Source organism: Ochlerotatus camptorhynchus, unplaced genomic scaffold, assembly GCF_037179485.1.
Source record: "Ochlerotatus camptorhynchus isolate MF236.1 unplaced genomic scaffold, CSIRO-AGI_Acam_v1.1 ptg000397l, whole genome shotgun sequence".
NCBI classification, from domain to species: domain Eukaryota; kingdom Metazoa; phylum Arthropoda; class Insecta; order Diptera; family Culicidae; genus Ochlerotatus; species Ochlerotatus camptorhynchus.
Window position 1 is genome coordinate 122,825 of NW_027040884.1, and position 25,739 is coordinate 148,563.

The following is a 25,739-nucleotide window of genomic DNA, read 5'->3' on the forward strand; positions in this document are numbered from 1 at the left end:
ACTAGAATTGAATCCGTTCAACGCAAGTTTGTGAGATATGCTCTTCGTTTCCTCAACTGGCGTGACCCAACGAACTTGCCACCGTACGAGGAGCGTTGCCGTCTCCTGGGAATCGAGCCATTAGAGGTGAGACGGACGGTCGCTCAAGCTATGTTCGCTGGAAAGCTGCTTACAGGTGACATTGACTGCCCAACACTGCTGTCACAGCTAAATATGTATGCCCCTGAGAGGTCTCTTCGTCATCACGACTTTCTGTTTTTGGAACCACGGAGCCGGAATTATACACAACACGAGCCAATTCGAGCAATCAGCCGGCAATTCAACAACTTTTTTTATATGTTCGACTTCAATGTATCAGCTGACGTGTTTCGTCATCGGCTACTTGGCCTTTTCTGTACTGTTGACCGTAACTATTTAGTTTAAGTTTTATTCATTTAGACAGTAATTGTCAGTTGAATTTTTCAATAAACAATAAACAACAACATCTCTAAGGCGAATCGTCAACTGGGATTTATTTCGAAGACCCTCACTGCTTGAAGGCCCTATATTGCTCTTTAGTTCGGCCCATACTTGAGAATGCATCTGTGGTCTGGTCTCCATATGAGCTAGTGTGGAATCTCCGAATAGAACGTGTTCAGAAAAGAGTTTTTTGAGGTTGGCTTTGCGCAGCCTGCCGTGGCGCGAATCAATGAATTTGCCACCTTATGCAGACCGATGCATGCTATTGGACCGTGATACCGTTCACTACCCGCAAGCCGCAACAAGCGTAGAAAACCACAAACCGAGAGGTACAATAATCCTTAAATTTTATTCGGGCAAAATTTCAAGAATGGATAATTTTTCATTTTTTTTTTTATAATCGTAGATAGTGCTTTAATGTTTAGTTTAGTTGTTTGTTTTCCTTTTTTTTTAGCAATTTATAGTAGCAGAGCTAATCGATCATCATTATCATCTCAAAAAGTACAATTAAGCTGAAAACCGCTGAGTTGTGTAATGCAAACTGTGTTTAACAAAAAGAAAGGAATAATTAAAGGATAATGGAAAATAAGAAGACACTCTTTCCGTCGCCATAGTTTCGAGCAGCAGCGGCTACTTGGAAATAATGGTCCTATTTGGCGAGAAACCCGAAACGCGTAACCTCTACTATCAACCAACGATAAAAAGGAAAATAGGGCCGGATAGCGGAGAAACTTGGAGCTGAATCAATCACAAAGTGTGACAAAGACTTTTTTTTTTCAACAAATCGAAACCAAACTTACTTCTGTTCGCTTAATAGATGGAAAGAGGCAAAGAGTCGAAAAATTGTGTTTTGCTTACTCATCATCGTCCAAGGTCTGCGAGACGAGAAATTCCGCCGCCTGGTACTCGTTCCGTTCGCAGGCTATGTACGCCTGGATAACCAGATGTTCCGGAAAGCCGAGCGCCTTCAGCCGATCGATCGCATCCATGTCGGACTGGGTGAGACTGTCCACCATGGCGGCGGCCGTCGTTTCCAGCTCCCGGGGGACACCCATCCGGCCCGTTGGCTCGTCGGTGCCCTCGTTTATCAGGGCCAAAAATTCCACCTGGTTCTCGGAGATAATGCGCATCAGATCCGGATTGCTCGATTGGATTTTCTGCAGTAAATGCGGCAACAGGCTGGGATCGTCCTGGAGGAGCCGTTTCATCTCGAGGAACGTCGGATGCTCCCGCAGGAAGGCCAATCGGCTTTCCTGGGAACCGCCACTGGAAAGGGCACCACTGCCACCACCGCCGCCACCTCCACCTCCCGTTCCCATCGAACTGGTCGCAATCTCCGACAGCAGATACTCGACGGCCCGGTCCGGATTGTTGTCGCAGATCTCCAGCGCGATGCGGGCCTCCTCCTCCGAGTAGCCCATCTCTGGTAAGGGGAGAGAACAGATGATAAAAAAATGAATGATTCAAAACATATTAGTTTTATAGAAGCTTTGCGGCATTCAGGGCTGGTAGCGATCAATGCTGTCAAAAAAAAAATTAGAAAAGAAACTGATTCTAAAGTCCTGATATTTTTTAAATCAATTGTACTGATTTGATTGATTCATTTGATTGATCACTGAGACATGGACACGGAATGCGGACTCCCGGAGGGGTACACAGTAGCTCTCAGGAAGATTAACTTTCAGAACCTTCTTAACCGGACCCGGAATCATCCAGAGTAACGAATTTTTAGTGATTATAAAGAAAAGTACGATCGTGTACTTAAAATAGAAAATGCAAGGGAAAATAATACAAAGAGCAACGAAAATTGTGTAATCAAAAATAAACTGTGTGTACCCGGACAGGTGGAAGGAGAGACTTCTTGGCCCATGTCGAAAGCCAATGAAGCCTCCCGCGAAGTATCCAAATTTCGCCCTATCTCACTCACCGACTGGTGCATGGCCAAAGTTATGGAATGGATAATCAATCGTAGGCTAAACTAGAGTCGGTGTATAACGAGTCACGCCAAGAGTGAAGCCAAGTCTACCTATTGAACTGTCAAACCGGCTACCTATCGTGCAAAGTAAACAAACATTACGATGCTATGAGAGGTCAACGAAAGGTATTGCAATAAAATATAAAATATAATCGAAGAAATGATCATAATCACGCAGTGAGCATTAAATTGTCATGGGATACGTTTGGTAATGATCAGTAATGAGAATTTCTACTATTTTTTGAAAAAAATAATTTGACAAAATCACTGATATAATGATTTACTACAGCCGCTATTTTTTTTCTCGCTAGAAGTCATTTGAAGTTGATGTAGAAGTCCTCTGTTGCCAAGTGAAAATTAAGGGAATCTTTCGAAAACCGTGATGCGAGTTCAACTGTTTTTCTCTTGGCGACTCTAGGCTAAATCAGTTCCTCGAGAACGGTTGCCTTCTCGACAATCGACAACATGCATTTCGGCAGGGGTATGGCATCTCCACGACGCGACGCTTGGAGACGTCCTCTAGGAAGCCACGAGCAACGGCAGCCATATCGAGATGGTCTCTCACGACATGTCGAAGGTCTTTAACAGGACGTGGACTCCCCTTGTTCGGTTCAATTTACTTTGATGCTTTTTGGAGCAACTCTTCGGTTGGGGATTGAAACGCTCGATAGTTCAGTTCGTTCGAGCACCCGCACCAATGCGTTGCTATTCGGGCTGCTAGTTTGACAACTTTAGCCATTGCTATTTTAGTTAGCAACTTGTTTACGCGCCGGTCGTTGCTATCACGATTGTGAATTTACGTTTTCGGCTTTCACACCGATAGTTGCTAAACTTATCGTCGAACTTCGAACTGAAATTGATCACAGAGTTTCGTGATTGTTTTTTCGACAATATTGTCTGTTTCATTGGTAACAAAACGCGACGCTCACTTTTTGACAGTTTTAGAAACGTCGCATGAAAATGCGCACAAGTTTTTATCTTTGTGTTAGTGACACGTCATATTCCAACAACTGATTGATAAATAAACAGAAGATTTTTTTCTCCTCATGTAAACTCAAAAGAACCCATTAATGGATAAAATTACAGCAATTAAAAAAGTGGCTTTGCTCATGAAATAAACAAAATTTTACCAAATTAATGAGTAGCTGTTACTCGTAAAATGTACAGGTAACAGTTATTCATAAATTAGTAAAAGGCACTCATTAAAAGGGTAGGACATAAAAAATTTTTAATGAGTTAACCCCTAGGTTAAACCTCTTTTCATAAATGGGTGAAAATTTTCCAGTTATGGGTTCGTTTGAGTTAGTGTGTTTGTTTTCATTCGCATTTATGGATATATTTTTTTTCGTTAGTCGGTTCATAAATTGTTTCAAAATTGTAAACATCAAGTGACTACTAACAAGGAGATGGAAGCGGTAAAGAAAATGCGGATAGTAATGTTATTTTCATATATATTTACGAAGTTTATTTTCACTTTCAGCTTTCATACTGCAGCATAAACCTGGAGCTGGATGATTCCGATGCCGATTATGCAGCTGAGTTTCTTGACGAAGACGATCCTATTGGGAACATTGATAAGTTCCCGGACTACGACGAGACAGAACCTGCAGAACCTGAGCAAGAGCCCGAAACTGACCATCCTTCAAGTGTTTTGCCAGCACCGAAACGTAAACGATTGGAGGAAAGTACGTTTCATTTCATGATTTCCTGCTACAAGAAGGATTTTCGAGGACAACATCACGACAAAGGTAAAGCGGATGCGAAGGTGATTACCAGGGAATGTCATGTTTTTGGCAACTCACCCGAGGAGGTGTTGGAGCAAACTTGGGAGGCTATTAGGAGTCACATTCGCCGGGAGGTAACTGTTTATGATTACCAAAGTTTGAAACGAGCGGATCCTGAGTTCAAAGAAATGGATAAATTTGTGCTGTTCAAGGACCTTCAACGTAAACGCACATATCGAGTATCTGATTTGCAGGAAAAACCGGATGTAATGATAAGATGGAGAAGCAAGGTTATCCGGAAACGTCCGGTTCATCACCGTATACTGCCCTCGTCAGTGTGCTGCCAGCAACGGACTAAGGATGAAATTCAAGAACGACCTCACCGCTATCACTCGCACGAGCTCACGATTCGTCATTGGGGGCGATCTAAATACCCGCCACGAAGCATGGCGGAACTATCAGCGGAATCAGAATGGACGTCTGCTCTTCGACCACTCGCAGCATGGGCTGTATACAGTGCAATTTTCGGATGAACCGACATTCATCTCTCCGGCGGGAAACCCTTCCACGCTGGACTTCTTCCTGACGAACTTCGGGCTATCCAAGCCGGTGGCAATCAACGACTTAAGCTCCGATCACCAACCGGTGGTGGCTGAGGTCGGCATCAACATAGCTCCTGCTCCAATCCTACGAAAAGACTACCACCACGTAAACTGGGTCCAGTTTGGACGTGTGGTAGACCTGAACATCAACGAAAATCCACCGCTTGACACCGTAGAGGACATCGACCGGGCTCTGGAAGGACTCCACCAGGCCATATCCGTGGCTGACGAGACATGCGTTCGACAAGTTCCTGTGAATGGTAAGTTTGTTGCTATTGATTCCCACAGCCAGTTACTGATTCGCTTGAGAAATGTGCGTAGACGCCAGTTTCAGAGGACTGGAGATCTGAGCAAAAAACATGAAATGGCCGATCTGAACAGGCAGATTGCTTCCAGAATGGACTCTCTCCGAAATGAAAGTTTCGGGCGTGTTGTCCAGAATCTGGATGACCGCTCCCGTCCATTCTGGAAGGTAGCCAAGGTGCTGAAAACTCATCCCAAACCCATTCCTCCTCTCAGAGTCGGAAATGCTGACAATCGGCTCATTACCCCACAAGAGAAAGCAAATGCGATTGGTAATCATATTGCTACATCGCATTTGCTTGGCTCAACTATCCAAAGTCCGCTCGAAAATCAGGTGACGCAATGCGTACCGTAAAACTTGGATGCCTCCGCTTGTGCCGTCCCTCCGGCAGAAAATATTACAGTGGAGCAGATTTGCTCAGCGCTGAAAAACACCAAGAACATGAAGGCTCCCGGGTTTGACGGTATATTCAACTTGGTATTGAAGAAGCTGAGCACGAAAGTGTACTCGCTTTTGACTGCTATCTTCAACAGATGCTTGGAACTGCACTACTTTCCAAGTATCTGGAAGATAGCAAAAATCATACCAATCCACAAACCCGGTAAAGATCCATCACTACCTTCCAGCTATAGACCAATCAGCCTCCTTTCAGCGCTGAGCAAATTGTTCGAGAAACTAATTCTCAATCGTTTGCTCAAGTTTGTCGAGGAGAACAACATTCTCCTACCTGAACAGTTTGGGTTTAGGAAAGGGCATTCCACAAATCACCAGCTAGTTCGGGTGATGAATAACATTCGAAGTAACAAAGCTGTATCCAAGTCTACAGCCATGGCATTGCTAGACGTTGAAAAGGCGTTTGACAATGTTTGGCATGACGGACTTGTGTACAAGCTTTGTAACTTCAACTTTCCACCACATCTTGTAAAAATCACCCGTAACTACCTCCAGCAATGGTCGTTTAAGGTATCGTTGAATGGTTGCAATTCAAACACCTTTTCCATCCCAGCAGGTGTTCCGCAAGGTAGTCTGTTGGGCCTTTTGCTATACAGCATCTACACTTCCGACATTCCTCCCTTGGGCAACGGTTGCGTGTTCTTCCTGTTCGCAGATGATACTGCTATAACCGTCAAGGGAAGGAGGCCTCGTGAAATAACAAACAAACTTCAACGATGCCTTGACGCCTTTGCTTTTTATGCCAACACGTGGAAAATCAAAATCAATGCCTCCAAAACCCAATCAATAATGTTCCTCCATCGACAATCTCCCAAACTAAAACCGGCTCCCTCTTGTACTGTAATAATGGATGGCACAAGGGTTGAGTGGTCCACCGAAGTAACATATCTTGGTATGTTATTTGACGAAAAGCTCCTTTTCCGCTCGCACATAGATAGGGCAGTAGTTAAAGTGTTCCAATCTAGTTAGGTGCTTGTATCCGCTTATTTGCCGCAGATCTCGTCTCTCTAGGGTGAACAAAGTGGCTGTCTACAAACAAATCATTGCGCCTGCGATCTTCTACGCAGCTCCGGTGTGGGAATCATGTGCACAAACTCACAGGAACCAAATACAGGTAGCGCAGAACAGGGTGTTGAGGATGATCCTAGATCGTCCTTTCGATACCCGCATTTCCGACCTCCATCAAGAGGTTAACATCCCGAAAGTAGATTTTCAAATTAACGAAACTAGGAACAAATTTGTACAGAAATGCAATACATCAGAACATGCTTTGATAAGCAATTTGTATATAGTGTTGAGTAGCAACCGATCAACTCTGTCCAAACAACAAGCATGTAGCAACCCATGAAGATTCGTGTCACTTTTTTTTTTTTTTTTTTTTTTTTTTAACTCTTTATTTGTTCCAAATTCAAAATAAACTACATTTCATTTTTAACCTAGGTGCTCCAGTTACTACAGTAACTTACCAGCCTTAATTGTTATGATATATATCTAAGTGTTTTTACATTGTTCCTGTCTTGGCAATTCAGTATTTTAAACAGGTTTTTTAAACCTGCATGTCAGTATAACAATTGATAGCTTAAAACTAAATAACTAAAACTAAATCTTATCTAAGTATAAAGGGAATTAATCGTTGCAATTGAGGATTGTAACGATTTTTGCCGGAAATTATTAATTATTTTGTTGGACATTTGTGCTAAAGTCTCAACATTCGAAATTCTATGTACCTCAGTAGTACTGTACCAGGGAGGCAACTTCAAAATCATCTTCAGAATTTTGTTCTGAATCCTTTGAAGTGCTTTTTTCCTGGTAGTGCAACAACTAGACCATATTGGCACAGCGTAAAGCATGGCCGGTCTAAAAACTTGTTTAAATATTAGAAGTTTATTCGTCAGGCAAAGTTTGGATTTCCTGTTAATAAGAGGATACAAACATTTTATATATTTGTTACATTTGGCTTGAATGCCCTCAATGTGATCTTTAAAAGTTAATTTATGGTCAAGTATTAATCCAAGATATTTCACTTGGTTTGACCAGGAAATTGGAACTCCGTTCATAGTGACTATGTGACTACTACTAGGTTTCAAAAAGGAAGCCCTGGGCTTATGTGGAAATATTATAAGTTGAGTTTTGGAAGCGTTGGGAGAAATCTTCCATTTTTGTAAATAAGAAGAGAAAATATCTAAACTTTTCTGCAGTCTTCTGCAAATAACACGAAGACCTCTTCCTTTAGCGGAAATGCCTGTGTCATCAGCGAACAAAGATTTGTGGCAACCCTGAGGCAAATCAGGGAGGTCCGAAGTGAAAATGTTATACAATATAGGCCCAAGAATGCTACCCTGAGGAACTCCTGCTTTAACAGGTAGTCGATTAGATTTGGAATTTTGATAATTTACCTGCAGAGTTCTGTCAGTTAAATAATTTTGAACTAATTTCATAATGTAAAGTGGAAAATTAAACTTTTTCAATTTAGCAATCAAACCTTCATGCCAAACACTGTCGAATGCTTTTTCTATGTCTAGAAGAGCAACTCCAGTTGAGTGGCCTTCAGATTTGTTTGAACGAATTAAATTGGTAACTCTCAAGAGTTGATGAGTAGTTGAATGCCCATGGCGAAATCCAAACTGCTCATCTGCAAAAATTGAGTTCGTATTGATGTGAAGCATCATTCTATTCAAAATTATCTTTTCAAAAAGTTTACTTATTGAAGAAAGCAAACTTATTGGACGGTAGCTAGAAGCTTCAGCTGGATTTTTATCCGGCTTCAAAATTGGAACAACTTTTGCATTTTTCCATTTATCAGGAAAGTATGCCAAATGGAAACATCTGTTAAATAATTTTACCAAGAAAGACAAGGTACTCTCTGGGAGTTTTTTGATGAGGATATAGAAAATTCCATCATCACCTGGAGCTTTCATATTTTGAAACTTTTTAGTTATAGACCTTACTTCGTCCAAATCAGTCCCCCAGGAATCATCAAAAATATTTTCCCGAGAGAAAATATTCAGATAATCCCGAGCAACCTGATTCTCAATAGGACTAGTAAGACCCAAACTGAAATTATGGGAACTCTCGAATTGCTTAGCAAGTTTCTGAGCTTTTTCCAAATTTGTGATCAAAATTTTACCACCTTCTTTAAGCGCTGGAATTGGCTTTTGAGGTTTTTTCAAAATTTTTGTTAGTTTCCAAAAGGGTTTGGAACTCGGGTCTAATTTAGAAACATTATGTTCAAAAGTTTTGTTCCTCAGGGCAGAGAATCGCTTTTTAATTTGTTTTTGCAAATCCCGCCAGATAACTTTCATGGCAGGATCGCGTGTTCTTTGAAATTGTCTCCTACGGACATTTTTAAGACGGATCAAGAGCTGAAGATCATCGTCTATTATAATTGAATCGAATTTAACCTCGCATTTTGGTACTGAGGCAGCTCTTGCTTCAACTATAGAAGTAGTCAGAGATTCAAGAGCATAATTAATTTCATCTTTGGTTTGCAAAGGAATGTTTGGATCGAAGTTATATTCCATAAATGTTCGATATTGCTCCCAATCAGCCCTATGGTAATTGAAAGTAAAGCTGTTGGGATTAGAAATTATTTCTTGGGATATTTCAAAAGTTACTGGAAGGTGATCAGAACCGAAGTCAGCATGGGTAACCAATTGGCTACAAAGATGACATGAATCAGTTAAGACCAAATCAATAGTTGAGGGATTTCTTGCAGAAGAAAAGCATGTTGGGCTGTTTGGATATTGAATAGTGTAATAACCTGCAGAACAATCATCAAACAGAATATTACCATTGGAATTGCTTTGAGCATTATTCCATGAGCGGTGTTTTGCATTAAAATCACCAATAATGAAGAATTTAGACCTATGACGGGTAAGTTTCTGGAGGTCACCCTTGAGAAAATTCTTTTGCTGGCCTACGCATTGGAATGGCAAATAGGCAGCTATAAACGTAAGTTGTCCAAATTTTGTTTCAACAGAAACTCCCAAAGTTTCAAAAACTTTGGTTTCAAATGAAGAAAGAATTTTATGCTTGATTCGTCTATGAATAATTATGGCAACGCCACCACAGGGTCCATCAAGACGATCATTTCTATAAATCAAGTAATTTGCGTCCTTCTTAACCTTATGGTCAGGTTTAAGGAACGTTTCAGTTATAACGGCAATATGCACGTTATGAACTCTCAAAAAATTAAATAGCTCGTCTTCATTATCTTTAAGAGATCGAGCATTCCAATTTAAAATGTTTAATGCTTTAAAATCCATTACTGAATTTTAAAGTCATGAAAATATTATTTGCAAATTTTACTCCAGTTTGAATAGCATCAAACATGGAGTTAGATTTAAGCATATCAGAAATCATGTCAATTAATGATTTCTGTAAAAATTCCATTTTAGGAGCAGTAATGCTTCCTAAGTCAAAATTGTCAAAATTTCCGTTAGAACGTTGGTTAGTATTTTGATTTCTACCCGCTGCAATAGCAGCATAGGTAGCTCCATTAACTCGCTGAACATTGTTAGCAGCGAGGGGAGTAGGTACAGATGAAACATTTGAAGCAGGGGTGATATTTGTACCTACGGGTACGAATGTAGAATTTGTTCCTCGCTGACCGTTGTTAACAGCAGAGGAATTTGTACCTGGTCGGAAACGTGGAGCCTTTCCTACCTGACGGTTAGAACGAGATTGTAGGATCGCTTTGCGAGTCTTACATTCCCAAAAATTGGATTTGTGGTTTTCACCACAATTTGAACATTTAAATTTCTTAGGATCTTCCTTCACAGGACAGTCGTCCTTTGCGTGAGAGGAATCACCACAATTCATGCATTTAGCTGGCATGTAGCAATTTTTAGTTCCGTGACCCCATCCCTGGCACTTACGGCACTGAGTGAGGTTTTGGAAATTTCCTCCAGTCTTCCTGAAGTGTTCCCACTTCACTCGGACATGGAGCATAAGGCTAGCTTTTTCTAAGGCCTTAAGGTTGTTTAGTTCACTAGACTTGAAGTGAACTAAATAAAAATCATTAGAAATCCCGTTGCGCGAATCGCCAGGACGGGATTTCATTTTCATTTTGATTACTTGGAGTGGCACAACTCCAAGTAATTTTGCCAGTTCATCTTTGATCTGATCCAGGGATTCACCACTGGGCAGTCCTTTCATGACAACCTTGAACACACGTTCAGTTTTGGTGTCGTAAGTAAAAAATTTGTGCTTCTTCTCAGTAAGATACTTGAGAAGACATTTAAATCCGTCCAAGGTTTCAGCCAATACACGGCATTCACCCCGACGTCCAATTTGTAGTGAAAACTTAACTTTCACGAAATTCAAAAGTTCCATGCGAAGAGCATGGAAATCGGTAGTGGTTATCACAATAGGGGGAATCTTTTCCTTCTTGGCATTAAGCCGGGAAAGTTTACTAGAATTTTTCTTGGATGATGGATCATTCTCATCATCCGTGAGCAAATCAAATTGATTACTCAAATTAATTTCTTCAGAAGGGGGGTCAAGAGTTTGCCCCTTTCTTTTGCGTTTAGGCGCCATGGCGGCAGTAAATTTTTTATCCAAATCGACTTCCAAGCAGATTACTATAAGAATCTGAAGGATCGAAGAGGAATTTTCCAAATCGATATCCAAGAAGGATTACCTCGGGTAGGGTCCAAACAAGGATCGAAGAGGAATAAGAGGAGTTGAAAAAGGTAGAAAATTTTTACAGGTTGAGCACTGAAAAGTGCGATTATGCGATTATCCAAATCGACTTCCAAGCAGATTACTATAAGAATCTGAAGGATCGAAGAGGAATTTTCTAAATCGATATCCAAGAAGGATTACCTCGGGTAGGGTCCAAACAAGGATCGAAGAGGAATAAGAGGAGTTGAACAAGGTAGAAAATTTTTATAGGTTGAGCACTGAAAAGTGCTGTTTAAATTTGTTGTAGCTTTAGGTAGTAGTAACACTTCCTTAAGCAAAAAGCAAATAGATCCGCACGGCAAGAGAGCACGATGCGGACTGAAGATTCGTGTCACTAATTTATTCATTCCTTCACAAACCTTCGTTCAATAAAGAAGTTCTTTTCCAATTGCTCTGCCTAGTTTATTAGGTTATGGGCCCAGCGCGGAACCGGAATCGATAGTGAAGTAACGGTCGTTTGATTCGTACGGAAGAAGACTTCAAGATGAGCGACGACAAACTCTGGCTGTTTAACGGCGAAAACTTCGGGAACTGGAAGTTCAGAATAGAAGTATTGATGGAAGACAAAGGCTTGCTGGAGTGTCTGGAGAAGGCTGTTGCTGACGAAGAGTACGCGAGGGAACTTCCGGGTGATACTGCTGAAGAGAAGCAGCGGAAGAAGAAGCTACTGGACGAGCGGATGGCCAAGGACAGAAAATGCAAGAACCTGTTAATTCACCGTATAGCCGAAGATCAGCTGGAATATGTGAAGGATAAGAGAACTGCGAAGGAAGCTTGGGATGCGCTCAAGAACGCCTTTGAAAGGGTCGGAATCGCTGGAAAACTATTCTTACGGAAGCAGTTTCAAGAGTTGCGGCTCAAGGAAGAAGAGAACGTCAAGTCATTTTTGCTCCAGTTCGAGAAGGTACTTCGTGAGATGAAAGCTGCAGGAGTGAAGACTGAAGAAGAAGACGTCGTCTGTCAACTTTTGTTAGCCCTGCCGAAATCTTATGAAGCTCTGATTACTGCCTTGGAAACCATTCAGCCCGATCAATTAACTCTCGAATACGTCAAGAAACGTTTGTTGGATGAGCAAGTGAAGCGGTCCGGTAAGTGTTCAACGAATTACGAAGAAAACGGCAGTGGTGAATCTGCGTTCGCTGGAAGAAAAGCTGGCTACAAGTGTTACGGTTGCGGTCGTGTTGGACACAAGCGTGCTGAATGTCCTGAGAACCGTCAAGTCGACAGAAAGGATCGAGAGAAGAACTGGAAATCTGGAGGCAAATTTGGACGACGGCAGAAAGCTGGAGCGAATGTTACGAGCGAAAATGAGGTGGCCTTCATTGCGACTACGAGCGCTGGCAGTGGTGCATTGCTGACTTCGTCGAAGAATCGGAAGATAGAGTGGTTCCTGGACTCAGGCGCCACTGATCACATGTTGAAAGACAATCGTTGTTCGAAGAATTACATTCGTTGAAGCGTAAAATGCACATAGCTGTTGCGAAGTCTGGCCAAGTTATTGTTGCTGAAACCGCTGGTACCGTAAGAGTGGATATGCTGGTCGATGGAAAGAAGCAACCTGCCGTGGTAAACGAGGTATTATACGTGCCGGAGCTACAATGCAACCTGTTTTCGGTGCGGAGATTGGAAGATAATGATATGACAGTCAAGATCGTCAGCGGAAAGGTGACTATAGAAAAGGACGGTCGTATTGTCTGTACTGGTCGGCGATTGGGTCAATTGTATGCGTTAGATATTTTTGTCCGAGACGGAAGTGAGGCAGGATGCGCAAGTGCGATGGTGTTCAAAAGCGATGGGTTCGATTTGTGGCATAGAAGGTATGGTCATCTTTTTTTTTTTTTTTTTTTTTTTTTTCTTTGGTTTGTTTTTTCCGTCGATCTTGTTTTCCGTGCTGAGCACCAATGCTACCGACGTGCCAGGAAGGCAGCTTCCACACCTGGACCCTACCTATCGACCCATCAAACTCATGAACCGGGGACCAACGGCTTTACTTCCCATCCGAAGGAAGGCGTGATCAGAGATGTTATGCCTCAGAACATCCCGGCGGCGCCGACTGGGATTGAACCCAGGCCTGCTGGAGTGAGAGGTAATCACGCTTACCACTACACCACCGGCGCCGTTGGTATGGTCATCTTGGCGCAGGTAATCTGAAGAGTCTGTGGAAGAATGCGATGGTTGAAACTTCTTCGAAAATTCAAGACTGGCCAAATAGTTGTATCTGCGAAATATGTTTGGCTGGGAAGCAGACTAGGCAAGCATTTGAAGAATCGACGGAACGACGTTCAAGCCGACTGCTAGAATTGGTCCACTCGGATGTGTGCGGACCATTCACTCCGACTACCTGGAACGGAAAGCGATATTATGTAACGTTCATCGATGATTTTAGCCACTTCACCGTAGTCTATTTGTTGGAGTCAAAGGACGAAGTTCAAAAGATGTTCGAGCGTTACCATGCCCAGGTGACAGCATTCTTCGGCGTGAAAATAGCTAGGCTCAGGTGCGATAACGGAGGAGAATACAGAAGCAAATCGTTTCGATGTTTCTGTCGTGCTGAAGGAGTTCAACTGGAATTCACGGTGCCGTACAGTCCACAACAAAATGGAGTATCAGAAAGGATGAATAGAACACTGTCGGAGAAGGCCCGGTCGATGCTGCAAGATGCTGAATTGTCTAAATCAATGTGGGGCGAAGCTGTGCAGGCTGCTGCATATGTGTTGAACCGAAGTCCGACGTCTGCTCTTCAAGAAAAGAAAACTCCATATGAAATCTGGTATGGCAAGAAACCAAACGTGGACAAGATGCGCGTTTTTGGATCGATTGCGTATACGTGGATACCCAAAGAAAAACGTGACAAGCTGGACTCTAAAACCTCGAAGAATGTGATGGTAGGATACACAACGAATGGATATCGCATTTGGGACCCTAGAACGAGGAAGATATTCACGTCTCGTGATGTTGTGTTCGACGAGCGACAAGTCGTTGAAGCTACAGTGAAGTCGATGCCGATGCCATTTGGAGATAATGATTGCCGAGAGGAACAACTAGAAACAGAAGACGTTCAAGACGAGATGGAAGCACCAACCGCAGACGTTCAAGTGATTGACGAGCTGGAGGAACCAATCGACGTTCAAGTTGTTGACGAGGAGGAGGAACCAACCGGCGCGCTCCCTTCGCAACCAGAACGTGACAACTGCTCGGCAGAAGTGCTCACGAGGCATAGCGGACGGGAGCGCAGAATTCCCGGTAAGTTCCTTGATTTCATTACCAGCTTTGGGACGAGTTCTGCCGATCAAAGTTTTGCAGGTGCTACCGAGACCATTGATGATTCCGTGATGGCGTATGCACTTAGTGCAGAGGCGTACGTGGACAACCTACCTTCGACAATAGCTGGACTGAAGGAGCGAAGCGACTGGTCGGACTGGAAAGATGCCATAGACAGCGAGCTTGACTCATTGCGGAAGAACGGAACATGGGAGCTAGTGCCGAAACCACCAGGCAAGAATATCATCGACAGCAAGTGGGTTTTCAAAGTCAAACGTGATGAAGCTGGAAACGTGGATCGATTCAAGGCACGCCTCGTAGCGAAGGGCTATTCTCAAAGGAAAGGATTCGACTATAATGAAACATATGCTCCTGTGGCGAAGATTACTACTGTTCGGGTGTTGCTTGCAGTGGCGAATCAGGCGCAGTACCATGTGCACCAGATGGATGTGAAGACGGCATTCCTGAACGGCCTGCTGAAGGAAGACATCTATATGCGTCAACCTGAAGGACTGCAGAGCGACAATCCTCAACTAGTATGCCATTTGAAGAAGTCGTTATACGGGTTAAAGCAAGCTCCGAGGAGTTGGAACGAACAGTTCAATTCGTATGTACTGAAGCTCGGATTTCGACGATCAAAATTGGATAGCTGTTTGTATTGGAAGCGACAAGAAAAGACTGTAATGTACATACTATTGTACGTGGATGACATCATCATTGTCTCGAACTCACTGGATTCTGTAGCAGAAATCAAAACGATGTTGACCAAGAATTTCGAAATGACGGACATGGGTGAACTGAAACACTATCTGGGGTTGAAGGTCGAACGAAATTTCAAGACTGGAAGAATGAAGATCAGCCAACCGAAATACATTGCAGACATGTTGAGAAGATTTGGTATGGAGGATTGTAACCCCGTTAGTACCCCAATGGACCCGAATTTGAAGCTGGACACCAACAAGGATGACAACCCAACAACACACCCGTATCGCGAATTGATTGGATGTCTGACCTACTTGACGATATCATCAAGGCCGGACATAAGCGCAGCTGTAAGTTATTTCAGCAGATTTCAAGCTTTCCCTACTGACACCCATTGGAACCACCTGAAACGACTGCTGCGCTACTTGAAAGGGACGATCAATTTTGGTTTAGTCTATCAGCGACGAGAAGATGCGATTCCTTTGAAGGGTTATGCCGATGCCGACTGGGGCAATGATCGAGAGGACAGAAAATCAATTTCCGGGAACGTTTTCCAAGTTTATGGTGCGACGGTATCCTGGAATACAAAGAAGCAAGCAACTGTAGCTCTGTCGTCAACAGAAGCGGAATATGTTTCCCTTAGTCAAGCGATGTGTGAAGCAATATGGCTGCGTAACTTGCTGTGCGAATTTGGTTCTACGTTCGAGCATCCCATACCAATATTTGAAGATAATCAATCTTGCATTCGAATAGCTGAGGAGCCCCGAGACCATAGACATATGAAGCACATAGATACACGCAGAAAAATGGATTTTTGTTTCAGGGCCTAATGTATTTTGTTATTGATTCAAACGTATTGTATCACTATTTCAACGAAACATATTTTTGAATCAACAAAATGGTTTTTAGAATCAACAAACAGATTATTGACTCTACAACCGGTTTGTTGATTCAAAAATATTTTTCTTTGAATTAACCGAATATTATATTTGAATCAATACCAAAAATATATTAGGCCCTGAGCCAACAATATATCCATTTGAATTTAAAAATCATTTCTCTGTGTGTATTCGATACAACTTCATGCGCGAGAAGATTCAAGAAGGTGCTTTCAAGATAATGTACGTACCGACCAATGAGCAAGCAGCTGATATATTCACGAAGGCCTTGCCAAGAGGACCGTTCACATTTCTTCGAGAAAAGCTGGGATTGTTCGGTTGAGCGGGGATGTTGAGTAGCAACCGATCAACTCTGTCCAAACAACAAGCATGTAGCAACCCATGAAGATTCGTGTCACTAATTTATTCATTCCTTCACAAACCTTCATTCAATAAAGAAGTTCTTTTCCAATTGCTCTGCCTAGTTTATTATATAGTAGGTTAGGTGTATATAGTAGTTGTAGATTAGTTGTAGCTGTAAATAGTAGTTTTAAGTAGTCTCTTTTTCCCAATTCAAAACAAACCAATCCCACTAAGGTGGTCATACTTTAACAGGCCTGATAGGACTAGGAACAGTAAATAATAATTAAAAATTTCAAAATAACTAAAGTTGAAAAGACGCATCTGTGTCACTTGAAAATTCATACATGTAAACCAAACAAATACAAGAAATATAGATCATTCAAAGTAAAAAAAAAGGGGTCTGCTTAAACGCAATGTGGACGGAAGCTGAACGGAAACGGAAAGTTTGACAGTTGTCACAAATGACATCCAGAAGCCTAACCGATGTCGATTTGGTTCTAACTAGTTTCCAATCCTACAAGTAGGCTTACTCAGATCGGACTTTTCCGCTGCCGCTGCCTTTATGCTTCCGCTGTCATTGCGCTTGGGCCTTTACGGTTGCTCTAAGAAACATTCACTCTCTTATAGTTTTGTACATCGTAGGATACACAAGTGTTTTATTCCCACGATCTATGGCCATTCCAATAAGTTCTACGTCATGGTTGACGACACGCGGTCACGGCACGAGTGTTCCCCAGGGGTCGGTAATCGCTGTAACGCTGATCTTGATCGCTATAAACGGAGTCTTCAATCGACTTCCACGCAATATATTCATTTTCGTCTACGCCGATGACGTCCTCGTGGTTTCCGTCGGCCGGATGAACGTCAGGTGCCACGTCAGCTCCTCTCAACATCGAGTAACCGGACCACCGATCAAAATTAACAACACTGCCATCCCGCTGAGGAAAACATAAAAGGTCTTGTGCGTCCTCATTGACCGAGAAGCTTTATTTTGAACCTCACTTTCAATCCGTAAAGGTCAGCTGTCGTAGTCCTCGGCCTCAGCCGCTGAAAAACTGATTCAAACCCTCGCTCCGACCTTCAACTGCTTCTTCAACAGCCTTCTCCCGTCGACGCCCGCCGATGCAACCTGCATCGAAGCGGGAATACTCCCTTTCCGGTTCCTCACACACAAGACCGCTACCTTCTCCGCTAAAACCACGGACGCTGAAGACGCTCCTCGAGAAGGGGAAAAGAATCCTTCGTACGTCCGTCAACGTGGATCTCCCCCCCAGTGAACTCACTGGCTTGGAGATTGAAGTTGGCCGCATCCCCAAATTAAAATCGACAACCGGATTCAGGAAAATTTTAAAGCAGGCTTTGAGAAGATCGGTTGTATAACTAAACACAGGATTATACCCTAACTACACGCACCAATACACCGACGGATCGCGGTCTCGAGCAGGTGTAGGTATCGGCGTTTCCGGCCCAGGTGAAGCTATTAGTAGCAGCCTAGCTCCGCAAGTTGCAGCCACCACTCCGTCCGCCAATCCAGTCAGTGCTGGTAATCACAGATTCAGAATCAGAACGTGGTATGTTGAGGTCCCATGCTTCGGAGCTTCGGCCAAGGCAAGCGAGACGGTCTTCTTCCTCGTTGCCTTTAATGCCGCAGTGGCCGGGTATCCAACACAATGTGGTGTTAGCTAGGGTGGCAATCCTGATGGCTTGAATTAACGGGTAGGAGTGAAGTCGTCAGTGCTCCTGTCACAATGCCGTCAGGACCAACAGCGTTTGAGAATTTCAGCTTCTGGATGGCAAAGTGGACAAGGTTCAATGTGACCGTGAAAATACCAAAGCTGAACACATTTCTGGGAGAATCTCTGATCCTTCCAGCAACTTGGCTTAACGATGCCGTTGAGTCGTTGAAAACACTCTTGAAATGCTCTGCCAGAAGGTTAAATTTTTCTAAAGTGTTGGATTTTGTTATCGCTTCGCAACTGGTAGCCCATCTTCGTTCCTTCTTGTCTTCGCAAACGTCCAGAATAGCTTAGGATTACACCGGAGATTGGTCTGCATACGTCTTGCATAGAAAACGGTTGTATATTCATAAGCGAGCATTAGACCATGCAGAAGCATACACAATCAGATATTGCTCGGCTCACAACCTCGACAAAGTAGTTCACGGCTTCATCAATGGACGAACACAACTCAAGGAACTACCTTTTTTTTCTTGATTTATTTTTCGTCGATCTTGTTTTCCGTGCTGAGCACCAATGCTACCGACGCCAAGGAGGCAGCTCCCACAGCAGGACCCTACTTGTAGACCAATCAACTCATGCACCGGGGACTAACGGCTTTACATCCCTTCCGAAGGAAGACGTGATCAGAGATGTTATGCCTCATAAAATCCCGGCGGCGCCGACTGGGATTGAACCCAGACCTGCTGGGGTGAGAGGTAATCACGCTTACCACTACACGACCGGCGCCGCTAAAGTAATACCTACTTACTTTCCACCATTTGAGTATTCTGCTTATGATTCACGATTCGGTGGTACTTTTCTCCAACGTGACTTTGCTGGCTGCACTTTTACTCGGGAACACTGCTTCGCCTGATTCTCTTTTCGTAATCAATCGGGTTCGGATATCCGCGTGGTTGTCCATCTTCTTGTGTGATTCTATAGAATGTCCCACGATTGTCTTACGACTCCGTAAAATCTTCACCTTCATTGCATGTTGATTACCCGACATAACATGACTAAGAATGGACGTGATGCTCGATTTGGGGAAACGGGGAAAACGGTGATTTAGTGGTCTCACAATTGGATCTCGAATGCGGAGCTCCTTCGTCAATGTCATCAGCAGAAGACATCAACGGAAATTCGAGAAAGTAAGAACGGGTGGAAATAAACGAATTCTGCAAATCGGAACCCGCCAGCCGAGACAGTCCTAAGGCGACGAAGTCTCAACGAAGAAGTAAAAGAAGCAAACAATCGCTTATGATGGAAATCCTTCACGTTGGTCCTATGCACTACTGTATAGATACTCAGAATATTTAAGTGAGCGTAACTAGTTTGAGGCACAAAACAAATTTTCACGGGTTTCCTTTGTAGCACAAAATTTGAAATGCTTGTCCTTTGTGCTGGTCGGTCGGAAAAACTTAAATGAATTCTTTGTTTCATTGTTTCACTTTTACCTCAATGCGGTTCGTTTAATCGACTCGACAAAACTTCCATTTAGTTTTTTTTCCATTAGCTGAATACGTAATCAGGTATTTAAGTAATTTCCATGATGATTTGTTAATCAAATTCTGACTCTATTATAATATACCACTCTCCCAATTTCACAACCCGAAACAACGTGACCAAACACGTCCAAACTGGTCCGAACCCATAGCCAAAACAAAAAAAAATCACATCCCCCAAAAGCCACTCACCCGTTATCCGCTGAATCTTGATCTGGATATCATCCTGGGGAGGTTCCTCCGGTTTTTTGTCCTCCTTCGGTTTCTCCTCTTCCTTGGGCTTCTCTTCGGTTGCTTTCGTGGCGGCAGCAGCAGTACTAGCCGTTGCCGTAGCCGCGGCAGCCGGCTGGGAATCGCTCTTGACTGTCGTTGCCTTTTCGGCACTGGCCGCTGCGGGCGTCGCCGCCGTACTGGAGCTGGATGCCGCTGCAGCAGCCGGTTCTGCCGGAGCCGTCGTGGGCTTCTTGTTCATAACCACAACAAACTTCTTATCGTCCAGGTTGTAGTGGCTGAGCGGCTGTTCGTCTTCCATGATTTTGCCCAGGTAGATCAACCGTTGCCGCTCGACCGGGTAGTCCTGTTTGCTTACCTGGAAGAACTTCTCCTTCAGCGACTTGACCGTGTCCTTCTCGACGTCCACCTCGATGTGGAACGCCTCCTGCTTCAATGTTTTGATGGTGATCTTCATGGTGCTGCTCCGGAGTTTATTGTTCCTTTATCGCGCTAGCTGGAAATAATGCTCTGCAAAAAAGCACATGTCCCATTAGCTTCCGCGGAGGAATTCTATCGCATCGCCGGCGGAACAGTTAGAACTTACCTTCCGCGGGGAAAATATCGCTATTGGTGACTCGGTGAAACGCAATTTTATTTGTCCCGCAGTTTGGGTCAGAATTTGCACTCGTAAATGATTTTCATATTTCCAATCTGACAGCTCGCTGTTCGAACGGTGGAACACGGCGCACGGCGACTGACAGACGGCCGTAGTTGGATTGTTGCTTTCTCGCTCTTGCCCAAGGGGATTGATGCGGCATAATGGGTGCTCGTGTGATGTTGATGCGTATGTGTTGTCTTGCTTTTGCTTGACTGCGTGACAAAAACTTTCGCGTGACGAGGGAGTGGTCAGAAGGTGTGCACGGTTAGGTGAACGAACTGAGAATACAGCCAGACTTACACAAATAATTGGATGTTTGGAACACGGAAACTTTCATCGATGACTCACTCACTGAACGAAATTACATGCCAAAAATCAAATTAATCGTCATTCAAAGTGCTCTCTAATGCCATCGTTTCGTTTTCGAATGACAACAGAAGCAAACTAAACAGATTATTTATATTAAATGCGAATCATCCTGCTTGCAGATGATAATGACTCTAATATGTAGGGGTAATGGCTCTAATGTTGGCCTATGGATCTAAGATTGGGCCCATCGCTAAAATTGTGCTATTTATCAATTTTATCTAGATGAACGCGTCATTGGGACGGTACTTATGGATATTTTTGGTCGCTATTGAAATTTTAGTCGATTGCTAAATTTAAGGTTTGGCCCAAATTAGAGGCACTTAGGCCGACATTACATCCATTTCCCCTACACTGTACAGAAACATCATCCCCTGATCGAATGAAACCTCAGACCATTCAAAACAAAACACCGAAATCGCTTTTTCGAATGATAGCTACAACCGGATGACGGTTGTTTTGAAGTCAGATGATTTTCCTCTCAAATACAGGATGAAACTTGTTATGAGAAGGGATAGGGCCTTCACTTGAAATGCGTAATGCTCTCTGCAGAGTGACTGTCATACTAAATGGAAATGCATATGGTATTGGTTCAGCCCCATAACGCAAATCATTCAAAACGATGATGTAAATAATTCTATCGAACGTCATTTGCTGATCAGAGCTGACAAGCGAGTTGGAAGCATATGCATCGCTATCAGAGCTGTTACGAACATAGGTAAAGGATGAAAACCAATGTTTGGCTAATTCGTGATGGAGGAGGTTTTCTCCACCACAAAATTTATTTTGTATGCATAATGGAATGGCTTATAATGGCTATTCAGTATGGAATTATAGATTATCAAATTATAAATTTAATTAAAAGCACTTGCATGTCACACTATTCTTAAATGTTTATCCTCTGAGTGCCGTATGTTTTATAGCTAATTTTCAAACGAAAATCATCCTGTATATGGATGACAGTCATATGGATGTTCATCATCTGACGACGAATTCAGCCATAAGAAAATCATCTGAAATTCGAATGCATATTGTTAAAGGGCTCGAGCAATGCAATAATCATTCGAAGTATTGCGGATGTTTTGGTTCAGTGTATATCTGTTCATGATTGATATTTGTATGCACACCATAGCTAAAGAACTTCATCTCAAATGCAACAGATAAATAGATCAAAAACACCCTATAACGAAAATCATTCATTTTTCGTGAGGGTGTGTGATAAGAAGTTGAACTAGAAAGTTAAATGTTCACCGAGGCAGAAACGACAAAACGACGCTAATATCACAAATTTTCACCCTGGACACCCACCCCGACGGGTCCTCGCATCCCGGACCAGGATCCCAATACCCACAGGTCACCCTTAACCGCACCCGAAAAGAGCAGGAATTTAGATGCCCTGCCCGAAGATCTTTTTTTTTTTCATTTATTTACAAACCGTTTTATTTTGCTGTACCCTGCACTCAACTACTAGCATAATTTCAAAATATCAGTGCCAACATTTCAAAGGGGCGTAATTGCATTTGTAAACAATGGCTTTAGCCATCGATTTCTCGCGAATAAAAGCTCACTCATGAAAAATAATGACACCATTAGGTAGAGGAATGTTTCCTCTACCAGCTAGCATTGTTATTTTGAAGAGGTAAGATTTCATTCGCGAGAAATTGATGGCTAAAGTCATTGTTTACAAAAGCAATTACGCCCCTTTGAAATGTTGGCACTGATATGTATGTTTATTTTAAACAAGAGAAGCATGTTTAAAATAAACAAACCAAACAAAAACAAATACGTTTATTTTTAACACGATTTTTTTTTAAATAAACGTAACATTATTTTTATTTTAAACATTGATTTCACATGACTTCAAACATGGAATACGTTTGAAATCAACTTAATTTATGTTTGTGGCCAGAACAAACTTTGGGAATTTGCAGAGCGAAAAGAAAAAAACACGCGTTTGTTTTGGTTCGTTTGATAGGACTGAATGATGCACGTTTATTTAAGAGTAGCAAATATAGGGTAAAAACACGGCTGAGCAAATTCTTAAGTTACACTACACGGATAGAAATCTCCTTATACCTTTTGGCAAATTTCTATAGCTGATTATTCATAAAATGTATAAGTCAACTAATAAGCAGACGCCTTGCAAAAAGTTAATGAAGATCATGTGTCAAATGAAATGTATAAGCGGTCACGCATACCTTTTATGCATTCTTATAGGACCTGTGTGGTTTGTCTTATGGAATGTATAAGGCTGAAGTTTTGGCAAAAATGTATAAGTGAAACACATAAATAAAATAATTGATTTTCGTTTCGTGTAGTCAACACTCCCCCTTAACTAAGAATTTGAGAGATTCCGAACACTGCTTTGAATTGTCCAGGGACCGGCTTTTGTCAGCGCGTCTGCCTTCTGGTCACTAGAACGGATGTACTTCAACTGCATAGTGTGGTTCTCCAGCTGCTCTCTGACAAAATGATGTCGCACGTCGATGTGCTTACTTCTCGGCGAGTACCCGATCTCCTTCTCCGCTAGGCACATCGCACTACGGTTGTCGCAGTGAATGACAATCGGTTCCTTCTTGCCCAACAACTCCGCACAGAAGCCACGCCACCACAGAGCGTCTTGTGATGCCGCCGACAAGGCCATGTATTCGGCTTCCATCGTAGAAAGAGTAACAGTCGACTGTTTCCGGCTGCTCCAAGACACCGATCCGCCTCCAAACTGGAACAAATATCCTGTGACCGAGCGCCTCGAGTTAGGATCGTTTCCCCAGTCCGCATCGCTAAACCCCTCGAGCACTGGGTTCGCCATCTTCTGGAATACCAATCCGAACGATTTGGTACCCTGAAGGTACCGTAGAATGCGCTTGGCTGCTGTCCAATGGGCTTCACCCGGATTACTGCAAAAACTGCTAACTGAATTCACGGCATACGCTATGTCGGGACGAGTGCATTGAGACAAGAACAGTAGTCCACCCACTAGCTCACGGTACGGAACATTCTGCATCCTTGCTTTGTCCTGTTCGGTTTTTGGACTCATAGCTTTTACGAGCCTCTGGCTCACTTCGGCCGGTGTCGATGTCGGATTACAGTCCACCATGTTGTATTTCTGAAGCAGCTCCTCGATGTATCGCTGTTGATCCAGCACGATAGTGCCACCGTTCCTGGTGATCCGCATTCCAAGCACTTGGCGGGCCTCACCCAAATCCTTCATGCGGAACCTTGCTGACAGTTGACCTTTAACTGCATCGAGCCACTCCGGAGCATTCGAGAACAATAGCAAATCGTCCACGTAAACTGCAACTATGATGATTCGCTTCCCATCCGACATCAAATACACGCAAGGGTCATAGCTGGATCGTCTGAAGCCAATTCTCTTCAGATCCGTGTCCAACTTCACATTCCAGCTGGCTTGTTTAAGGCCGTACAGAGCCTTTCTTAATCGACAAACCTTTCTTGGATCCTTCTGAACAAACCCCTCAGGTTGCTCCATGAAGATCTCTTCATCGGACAGTTCCCCTTGCAAAAAGGCAGTGACTGCATCCATCTGATGAATCTGCAAGTCTAGCTGCGCTGCCATGCCCATCAGATATCGGATACTGGCATATCTGACAACGGGAGAGTAGTTCTCGTTGTAATCGATGCCCTTCACTTGCAAAAACCCCTTGATTACGACACGAGCTTTGTGTCGATCCAGCGATCCGTCAGAGTTCATCTTCTTCTTCAGTACCCACTTGCACTTTAGGGCCTTCCGTCCTGGTGGTAGGTCGGTCAGCTCCCAGGTGTTATTCGACATCAGCGCCTCGAACTCGTCTTCCATAGCACGCTGCCACAACTGCTTCTCATCGGACTCCATCGCTTCTTGGAAAGACTGCGGCTCCTTCGATGATTCCTGAGACACGGACAACCTTTTAGGAATAACACTGTACGTCATATAATAAATTTGATACTTCCCAACAAACATTGAATGTTGGATAAGAGCTTACTCAGGCGAATATGTGCTTCTTCAGCTGAAAAATTGCTTATCCAGCTTTTAATCAGCTCAAATTGTTCGATGGGTTGCCTGGGATATTGCGCTCCCGTTCACTGCGCCTGATCGCGAGAGGATCTACAGATTGTGAAGGGAGCGCGACGGTTTCTGCTGAGGTTGGTTCTAGAGATTCGGTTGCACTGACATACAACGGTCCGGGGCCATCGTCGTCGTCGGCTTCTGCAACATCTTCCGGCTCACTGCCATCTCCATCGCTGGCTTCTGAAACATCTTCCGGCTGACTGCTATCTTCGTCGCTGGCTTCTGAAGTTTCTTCCGTTTGATCAACTCCCCCTGCGTCTGATTCGTCACCAAAAATAATTTCGTTCGTCATCGTTCAACTTTTCGGCAACACTGCGTCCTGAGATTCGACCGAACGCTGTTCCTCCTCGCTGAGAAAAACTGCATCCTGAACGAATTTCACTGTTTTCGTCTTTGGCAGGTACACTCGATATCCTTTCGACTGATATGCAAAGCCAACAAAAATTCCCGGTTCGGACTTGGCATCCCACTTACGCCTGCGTTGATTGGGAATATAGCACATCACCTTCGAACCGAAAACCTTCAGTTCTGACAAGTCTGGTCGCTTTCCAGTGAAACGCTCCTCCGGTGTCACCGGAAAACCTTTGGTCGGTGATCGGTTTATCAAGAAGGCGTAGCTTCCGCCCAGAAACTCTTATCCAGGCATGAATACAGCAACAAACAACGAGCTTCCTCTACACTTATAGAATTCCACACATTTTTATTGACGAATTTCCATGTAAAATTCCACATGATTTTCATGTGACCACACATAAACAGAATCCACCCAGAAGCACACATGAAATTTATGAGTAAAATGAATAGTAT

At 43.3% G+C, this 25,739-nt stretch overlaps 1 protein-coding gene across 1 annotated transcript; it reads right to left on the reverse strand.

The window, feature by feature from the left end:
• Positions 1–789: 789 nt before the first annotated feature.
• LOC135710663 (UV excision repair protein RAD23 homolog B-like) lies at positions 790–20,581 on the reverse strand. Its single transcript, XM_065233305.1, has 3 exons — positions 20,444–20,581; positions 19,819–20,367; positions 790–1,882 (listed from the first exon to the last, which is right to left on the reverse strand). The coding sequence occupies exons 2-3, from the start codon at positions 20,312–20,314 to the stop codon at positions 1,314–1,316; spliced, it is 1,065 nt and encodes a 354-aa protein (XP_065089377.1). The 5' UTR covers positions 20,315–20,367; positions 20,444–20,581; the 3' UTR covers positions 790–1,313.
• Positions 20,582–25,739: the final 5,158 nt, after the last annotated feature.

Excerpts from the sequence above, each read along its gene's own strand:
- LOC135710663 (XM_065233305.1), bottom strand. The coding sequence starts at position 20,314 with ATGAAGATCACCATCAAAACATTGAAGCAGGAGGCGTTCCACATCGAG. Across the intron at positions 1,883-19,818 it reads CAAGATTCAGCGGATAACGG|AGATGGGCTACTCGGAGGAG; the intron begins GTGAGTGGCTTT and ends TCCCCTTACCAG.